The sequence below is a fragment of the Ipomoea nil genome, unplaced genomic scaffold (assembly GCF_001879475.1).
Source record: "Ipomoea nil cultivar Tokyo-kokei standard unplaced genomic scaffold, Asagao_1.1 scaffold0878, whole genome shotgun sequence".
Taxonomy (NCBI): Eukaryota; Viridiplantae; Streptophyta; class Magnoliopsida; order Solanales; family Convolvulaceae; genus Ipomoea; species Ipomoea nil.
This window is the reverse complement of record NW_017617306.1, coordinates 1833011-1842305: the sequence shown is the minus strand read 5'-3', so window position 1 is coordinate 1842305 and position 9295 is coordinate 1833011. Positions and strand designations below refer to the sequence as shown.

Genomic DNA, 9295 nt, shown 5'->3' with positions numbered 1-9295 from the left:
CCTTGTGTGGGACACTTGGGTGAGATTATTGTTTCTCTACCTTTGTACATTGGATTATGATTTAGTGGATTGGACGCTTATGTGATCGTCCCCCAGACGTAGATACACACTGTATCGAACTGGGTAAACATCTTGTGTGTTGCTTTGTGTCGTTATCTCTTTCTATAAACATCTCAATAATCTGCCTTACTGACTGACTTCATCGTTGAATCAGTCAGTCATTTTCATCAGTTGGATAATCCAGTTAATTTGATTAAAAAAATGAGGAAATGCAAAATTACAATGTTCCACTATTGAGAGTTGGACACGATCTTTATTCCACACCAGAAGTAAGCCCCCCGCAAAAACAAGAAGATCGACCATGAAGGACGAACTAAAGCCCTACTTGTCAGGCATCTTTAACAAACTATTAGCTGCCTTTGTGTTCGTTTCCAAAAAAACAAACCGCACCGATATTCAGCAATTTCATGATCATAACCCCCCCCCCCCCCCTCTTACAATTCCAAGAGCATAAAATCATTTGGAACCAGCGGTGGGGGAGGAAACAAGGATAACGCCTTCCTTTGGTGCGCTATTCAAATCCATCGGATTCACGTTGCTTGTAGGAGTCTGACCAAAAATGAAAGAACCAGCTTTGATCATAAAATTATCTAAAGGATCGGCCTTACTAACATCTTTGTGGATATTAGACTTAGTCGTTCCCTTTTTCTTTCTTCTGCTATTCCCCTTTTGATTCTTAGTCTTATTGGCATTCTCCACCCTTACAGGAGATTCCTGTCCACCCTTATCACCCTACATGGTAAAAATAAGGCCAGTTTGATTTAAATCCAAAGGGGTTGAGGATGTACCTGAGATGTCGGAGGGATTTATGTCAGTGGCTGGGTTCTATTTCTCTGTTGAAGGGACGACGTCGACACTATAGAGCTGTTCAAGGGCCTCCTGCAGCGCAGCGAATTGGTTACTTGCATGGATCGGTTTTTTGCCTTTATCTTTTTGAGGCACTTTGTTGGTATCTTTCTTTTTCTGGTTCCCTGTTTCGAAAATTTGTGTTGGACTATCATCCACTGCCCGTAATGCTTCATCTCATTGGGAGCTTGATGAGTAGCAGTAACGGGAATTTCTTTGAGAACTTGACCACCAGTAGACCTAGGGTGTCGTGTAACACCCTACTTTTCTAAAACTAAATCCCAAAATACTTTAACTTTAAACAAGATAAAAAGTAAGATTAATTAACTAAAATCCGGGTTGGACTTCCACTTGGAAGGTTGTGAGTTCGAGCCTCAGTGGAGGTGTTGTTAGCTCTTTGTGTTTCAATAGGTTGAGAAAGTATATGAACAGATACTACAATGTAATAGAGCTAGTAGCATTCAAAAAAAAAAAACTAAAATCCAATCAAAACCAAAGTCGGGTGTCACCGCCACAGTCACCACTCATGGTGACCGCACAGGCTACAAACGGGGTAACTACTAGAGTCAAGCTCAATAAAAACAACATCAAAACTACTTCAATACTTGGGGAACTAACCCCGGTGTCCTAGCACCATCAAAAGGATCAAACATCAGTGTCTAAACGTCAATATCCAAAACAGAGTCTAAACTAGAATCTAACAATTCATATCTACGCACTATACTATCTCGTGCGCGCTCAAACACTGGGCCCACCTGAAAGGGGTTATAAAAACAAGTAGAAAATAAACCTGTTAGCAAGAATGCTAAGTATAAAGCCACTCAACCCTGTAAAGTACTATAGATATATATTTAGAAAACATTTGACAATCACACATAATCTCAAACACTTTGCAACACTTACACAACAATCTCATAACATGCTCATAACAAATCTATATGCTTGCAACCTATTCTTCATATAAACATGCTTTCTCAAAGTACTCAACTTAACCCAATTCTCATGCTTTAAACAAGTAGCTCTAAACATAGCTCATCATGTAATACTCATGCTCAAACAGATAGATAAAGAGATACTTAAAACTCAACAAGCAAGCTCATCATGCTATCATGCCAACTCATAAACATCAACAAAGTACTATACATCTCATTATACTCTAAATGCAAATCATGCAAGTCATGTAACAATAAATATCATGATGCTATACATATAATTGTATATACTCTCGCTCTTATGTAAAAAAGAATGCTTTTTCTGTGGAGGTTTCTGCTGAGTCACATTGACTCGCTTTTCTCTTCTTTCACTTGAGTCTCTTGACTCACTTTTCTCTTCTTTCTCTTGAGTCTCTTGACTCGCTTTTCTCTTCTTTACCATCTTGCTTTCTTTCTTTCTTTACTCATGGGCGAGGTAGGACTTTACGAATCGTGAACGAATCTATCTGGGCTCAGCATCTAGCCGGCCTAATACTCATCTCGCCCATATAACCACTCTCTTGGTTCTTATCTCAAACTCTGTGGAATCAGGTATCGTACTTTGTGTGCACACCCCCTAACCGGGATTCCAAGCCCAGCGGGTAGTATCCAACCTAGCAACTCGGGAATATCATCCAAGTTACTTCTAAAATATCTGTCGGTTCTCATTAACCATTTCTTTCCTTTCTTAAACTTTCTTTCTTTCTCTTTTCTTTCGAAAGGACATAGTCCTAACGGTCCTCCAAAATACTATTTTCTCACAATAGATAGCATATAGATATAACTCATGCAATTTCTTTCTCACGCAACAACTCTAACTTATGCAAGCTTATGCGCATAATTCTCAACAACTTCTCTTTCTCACATTTTGAAAATCAAATATCATGCAATCTTCTCAATGCAAATATATAGCTAATGATTTTCCAAAATAGATATAGGTTTTTGAAATAGATCTTAGGCTTTACTTAGAGCCAAAAATGCACTTTAAGCAATGAAATCTACTAACATGCTCTTTACTGATATAATATACTTTAAATCTCATTCACTATGGAACAAGGAAATATGCACTGATTTATACTAAAATCTCAACACTTAGCACATCTTCTCAATAAATACTTAACAAGTATTGATCATGATTCTCAACTCAAAACATACTCAATGGCTAGTAATTTCATTCACTGTGTAAACAAGGGAATTATGCATTGTTCATTGCCAAATTCTCAAATACTTAGTAAAACTTCTCAACAAATACTATCAAGTATTTAGACATGTTTCTCAATCAAAATATCATTCTCAAAAGTTATAAACCCAACCTCTGATATAGTTCACAAACAACAACAACAACAGAACATTCATCTTCAACATTTCTAACTGTAAATCATGCTTTCTAATTCCAAATTCAACGAAACTAACTTCTACTAGTGCGTCGTAGCGAGCCCGAGTATCCGAACCTCAAGGGCCCACGAGTCCCGGTCCGAACAACGCGTAGCTGAGCCACAGAGGGCACGGCCAGAACTAACTTTGGCCTGGCGGAGCTTGGTGACGGGGCTTGGGAAGCCCCCACTTGGCTCCACCAAGCGGCGGCCCTAGGCGACGGATCTTGATGAGATCCGTCCCCTGGAGCCGTTGCTCCACGATTCTAGCCGGCGGACCTACTCAAGATCCGTTGGCTAAGACCGTGAGGCCATCTGGTGCACCAGACATTGTGCAATAGAGCCTTCTTCTTCACCCAAATCAACTCAGATCAACCAAAAATACTTCCAAACCTCAATAAATCAATCATAGATCATCAACAACACACCAAAAGCTCAACCGCAAACATTATGTAGCATTTCTAAACATCTAAATCTCATTTCTTACATTTAACAGAGTCAAAAATCTAGTTGGGAGTCCATGGTTTATACCTTAGCTTCTTCTTCTTCATATTGCGTGGATCCCTTCTTCCTCTCAACTCAACCACTACCTCTTTCACCACCCAAACACCTCAAACAAACAATACAACAACACTTAAGGATAGAAACCTCAGAGATGGGAGGCAAAAGAGTGGAAAACTAAAAGAAAAGATGAATGCATGGATGAGAATGAAGCTTGGAAACTTACTGTGTTTTCTTCTTCTTGTCTACAGAGAGCTCAAGGGTGGAGAGGCAAAGAATGGGATCAGGAGAAAACATAGTGTTACTGTTCTATTTATATGGGTGCAAAACACTAGGTTGATCACCAATGATTGGTTGAGCGCAAAGAAGTAAATTGGCTTGCTTCTATAAAGATCAAACAAAGTTTGTAGAAAGCTCATGGTTCACCTTGTATCATGGACCAAGGTTTCAAAAATGATTTTGGATAACTTGGGGTCAAAAATAGATTTTATGAAAATAGTTTCTAGTTGAAACACTTGATTTAGGTTTCACAGGTTCCTTTCCGGTTTCCCTTAGATTGACTTTTTGGGTCAAAACTTGGTACATAATTGTACCCAAAACATGGGATTTTCGAAATAGAATATTCTCGGTGTTGAATTTATTTAAAAACTCAATTTAAAATATTTAATTCAAACACCGTTTTCGAAATAAAATTTTTGTAAGAGTGAAAATAGCTAATTTGGAATTTAGAAATTATTTTTGGGTTGTCACAGTTCGCCAGAGGCTGTCTGTCTTTGTCCAAACCCGTCAGCAAATCGTCACTGAACCAATCTGAGCCATCAGATTCATCCATAGTGTCATCGCCGATTGAAGGAGCCGTCGCCACTGTGTCAGCGAAAGATCGTTTAGAGGCCCGAAACTTTTTGAAAGCCCTTGTAGGTTCCCCGTCCGGTGGAGGGCCGGACGCCGGCGGTGGATCCGCCGGACACTGCATGGGAAAGGAAAGAGCGGGAAAGGTGGATCCCGCCCAGGCTTACCAAACTTAGGAGGAGAACGGTCTAGAGAGAAAACGCTCAAAAAAAGATCAACCAAAAAGGTGATATCATGATAATTTGATAGATTATAATACTATATCATTGATTTTTTTTTTTCAAAAAAAAAAAAAAAACTTATACATCAAAATTATTTAGCTTCAAGATTATTTACAGGAATTATAACTTTATAAGGGAGTATCTTATTCTAACTTAGTTACTTCTATAATTCGAATTATGGAATATAATTAAGTGATATAAAATTCTACAATATTTAACATAAAAATATCATAATCTTTAAATACAATCTGACAAAATATATTTATAATATTTTGTAATTTATGTAAGCTTTTTAAGCATGCACCACTCCTTATTTTTAAAATTAAATATTTTGATGTACAATGATACAATCTTATACTATTTCTCAATCTCTATTTTTATTAAATTTCTAATACAATAAAAACATTCTTAAATACGTTCATACTTTTATAGTAATTAAAATTCTAATATAATTATACACCCAAGTCAAGTTCGTTGCACATAGTCTTTTTCTATCTGCAGTTGATAGTTTCTGTACTTGTAGCTATTGTATTACGTGTCAGCAATTATCAAGTAGATTCTGTACTTAGAGTTGCACAGTTTCTGTATTTACAAGGCGTTTGGTTGAAGGGAATTTAAATTCTCATCCCACTTAATTCCCACAAAAATTCCCTTGTTTGGTTGAAAGGAATTGCAATTCCCCAATTTTCATGGAATTAAAATTTCATGTCCCCCCTGAGATTTTAATTCTTGGGATTTTTGGAAGAAAAAAAAGATAGTGATGAGTCAAAATTACTCTACCTTTTTTAACTTAAAATTAATGCATGGCAACAACAATATACATTTTGGACTTTATACTACTTATTCCCTTTCAATTTCCATGTATACAATCATCGGAATTGAAATTCCCAGTAATTCTATTCCTGTAAACCAAACACTGGAATTAAAATTCTCACTTTGTTCCTAGTAATTCATCTACCATAGAATTGCAATTCCTTTTCCACATAATTCTCCCTCTCCAACCAAACGCCCTGTTATAGTTGCACATTTTGTCAAATTCTGTGTTGACACATTTTGTATCTGCAGTTGATAATTTCTGTACCCGTAGCTATCACATCATGCATCAGCAATTATCAAGTTATTTGTTTATATGTACAGAAACAGTTAATTGTAAGTACAGAATGTATTAACTTACGATACAAAATTTTTGTATAGTGTTCACAATACAATATGAACAATGGTCCATGGTATAACAATTGAAGCACGTGTGCCACGAACGAAAAAGCAATCCCTCTCAGCGTCTCACTATTTAAAGTGTGCCACCCACGGAAGAGCAATCAGTCTCTCACTCTCACTGATTCTCTCTCTCTCTGTACGCTATACAGTGATTTCCTTTTCATTGCTTCAATTGCAATCTCTAAATGCATCTGTTGATACATTTTGATCGTAGTTCATGTTAAACTTTGGTGTTTATCTTCATTTATTTCAGCATAGCATTTTGATTAATCATTGTATGATACTTGTGTTGGAAATTTTGAGTTCCAACACAGGTTTTAATACTGATTTTGAGTCAATTAATTTACAAAATATAATCTTTTTAAGTATCTTAGATTGTAAATGCTAATTTTTCAATGGGTTTCACAAGATAGAAGGTTCTAATCCTAATTTTGAGTAACAGAAATATAATTCAAAAAAATAATGATAAATTAAGCATATTACAAACTATGACTATCAAATATACAATAAACAGTAGATGGTGACTGCTAATTAAGTTCAAATCTTTCTATCTCTGCTTGTTGATAGATTCCGTTACCTTTTCTGTTACATTTAAAACTTTTCGTTATCGAAAAATTATGCTTCAAGAGAATATTCAGAAAATTACATGTAAATTTGATACAGCATCAAGAAGTGAAATATTGGATATTGAACTAGGACAGATTGAGACCTAATTAATTATGGAATAATCTTTCTTTTCATATTATATATGCATGGTCTTAAGTTGAATATTTGTTTTGATTCGATCAGGAGGCCGGCATGGATAGAAGGCTCTGCTTTGTTGTTGTTCTTGTTGTACTAGCTATTAGCAGCTGGTGCTGTAGTGCAAAAGATTTAGCAGCTGCTGACCTTAAGACACAATCCTTAGATGTCTCAGGTTATTTTGGTTATTTTTCTTTCCTCTATATAAGACTGTAATTTCTAACAAACATTATATTCCCTAGATGCTAAGGTTCTTTTGTTTGCATTGCTTGTGCCCTTTTATCTTTTCAATTCTTAGTTTTATCTATTTGGTTTCTTGAGTCATTTCAATAAATGAATGAGATTATGGAATACATTATATTAGTTTTTGCTTACATCCACAGAGAAACAAGTTGAAGGCAGTCTGTGCGTACAGTGTAAAGAATTTGTGACCACCTATTCTGATGAGCAGAAACAAAGGGAGTTAATTAACAGCCTTCACAATTACTGCAAAAATATTGGTGCAATAACGGATAATCCTGCGTGGGGGCAACAGGTATTTAATGCTTCTTTCTGCTCCTAATTGTCCATTAAAGCTCCATCTTTAATTTTATCTGGAAACAATTCAATTCAACAATATTTATAGTACAACAAATTAAAAGCAGATCAAGAATGTTGTGTTGATATATATATATATTATCTGATCCATACTGGTGTATAGAATTCAAGCATATGCTGAGATTCGAATTGAAACGTGTGCTACATATCAACTAAAAGCCTAAGTTGATAGTTAGATTGCACATTAATGGTTATATGCTCAACATATATAGTAGTATCTTTGAATTTGCAGTTATTATTTATAACTTTCCTTTTACCAATATTGAAAATTGAATTAATATAATGTTACCCATTCTGCAAACAGTGCATTAACAATGTGGATCAAACGCTTCCTAATATATTCGAAATGATCTCCTCCTCAACGCCTGAAACAATCTGCAAATTGTTCTGTGAAGGAGTTGTTTCCATTTCTCAATATGCGGAATCCACAGAGAAACAAGTTCAAGTCAGCGGAAATGAAGATCAGTGCTTAAAGTGTAAACAACTTGTGGTCACCTATTCTGATAAGCAGAAACAAAGCCAGATAATTAACGCCCTTCACAGTTTCTGCCAAATTAATTTTCCGTTCCCACAACAGGTATTTAATGCTTCATATCAGCTCCTAATTGTCCATTAAATTTTATCTGGAAACAATCTACTTAACAACAAATTAAAAGCAGATCGATTGAGAATGTTGTGTTGATATGTTATTATTTATAACTTTCATTTTACAAATATTGATCTGTTACTCCATTCTGCAAACAGTGCATTAACCAGTTTGAACCAATTCTTACTAATTTATTCAAACTGATCAACTCCTCAACGCCTGAAAGTCTCTGCAAATTGTTCAATTTCTGTGAAGGAGCTGTTTCCATTTCTCAACAAAGGTGAGAGTTGTAATAAAATATACTCCCTACATATAATGCAGGAATAACATATGTTATTGATATATTTTAAGTATTACGTTATATTCATGAATTCCCTAATGTATATACTCACAACTTAACAAGAGCCATTGGAATGTTGTTCATAATTTTTGGTTTGATGTGGCTTACTAATCTTACTTTCATGATAAATTTGACAGTGCAAGAAACTTGTTTTCGAATATGCCCCTCCAATTCTGGTGAACGCCGAGCAGTTCCCAGTAACAAATGACATCTGCACTTTGCTGCATGTTAGCGACTCGCCAACTCTTGGAATTGAGCATTCTGCATCTTAAGGAAGAAAACCAGTGGAAACCTTAGCTTGTTCACATGTTGTAGACTGTGGTTTGCTTTATTTTACAACCTTGTTCACATGTTGTAGACTGTGGTTTGCTTTCTTTTGCAACCTTGTTCACTTGTTGTAGACTGTGGTTTGCTTGCTTTTACAACCTTGTTCACATGTTGTAGACTGTGGTTTGCTTGCTTTTACAACCTTGTTCACATGTTGTAGACTGTGGTTCACTTGTACGCGTATTGCGCAAATAATCCAATGTTCAATGTGTATTTTCAAATTAGTGTTTTTGAATTTATCAAAGTATCATTCAGTATTTTGGCGTATATCAATGCAAGATTATCAAATTTTTCATAAAAGTAAGTATTTCAAAAATTCATAACTATGACTTATGGCAGAAATGTTCGATTAACTGGTGCAATAACAATTTTAGATGGTAGCACCCAGGGACGGAGGTAAGTGTATGTTTAGGGGGGCCAAGGCCCCCCTCCCCCACCCCAAAATTTTTTAATATTATATATGTATTAAATTTTTTTAAAAAAATATTATATAGAATTTTAAAATTTTGTTGTTTTTTCAAAATATTTGGCCCCCCTCCACTTAATTAATCTTACAGGTAAAGTTATAAATTTTTTCATCTTCTCAACTTTTTCAGTTCTCTCCTATTTCAAATTATGTATTCCATATATTGTTGACTCACATTCAAATTAAATTTCATTTAACCTAC

General features: G+C 35.5%; 1 protein-coding gene across 1 annotated transcript; it reads left to right on the top strand.

The window, feature by feature from the left end:
* The first annotated feature begins 6141 nt into the window (after window positions 1–6141).
* Window positions 6142–8864, top strand: LOC109179131 (proactivator polypeptide-like 1). Its single transcript, XM_019328701.1, has 6 exons — window positions 6142–6172; window positions 6826–6952; window positions 7161–7312; window positions 7679–7951; window positions 8119–8240; window positions 8438–8864. The coding sequence occupies exons 2-6, from the start codon at window positions 6835–6837 to the stop codon at window positions 8478–8480; spliced, it is 708 nt and encodes a 235-aa protein (XP_019184246.1). The 5' UTR covers window positions 6142–6172; window positions 6826–6834; the 3' UTR covers window positions 8481–8864.
* The last annotated feature ends 431 nt before the right edge of the window (window positions 8865–9295 follow it).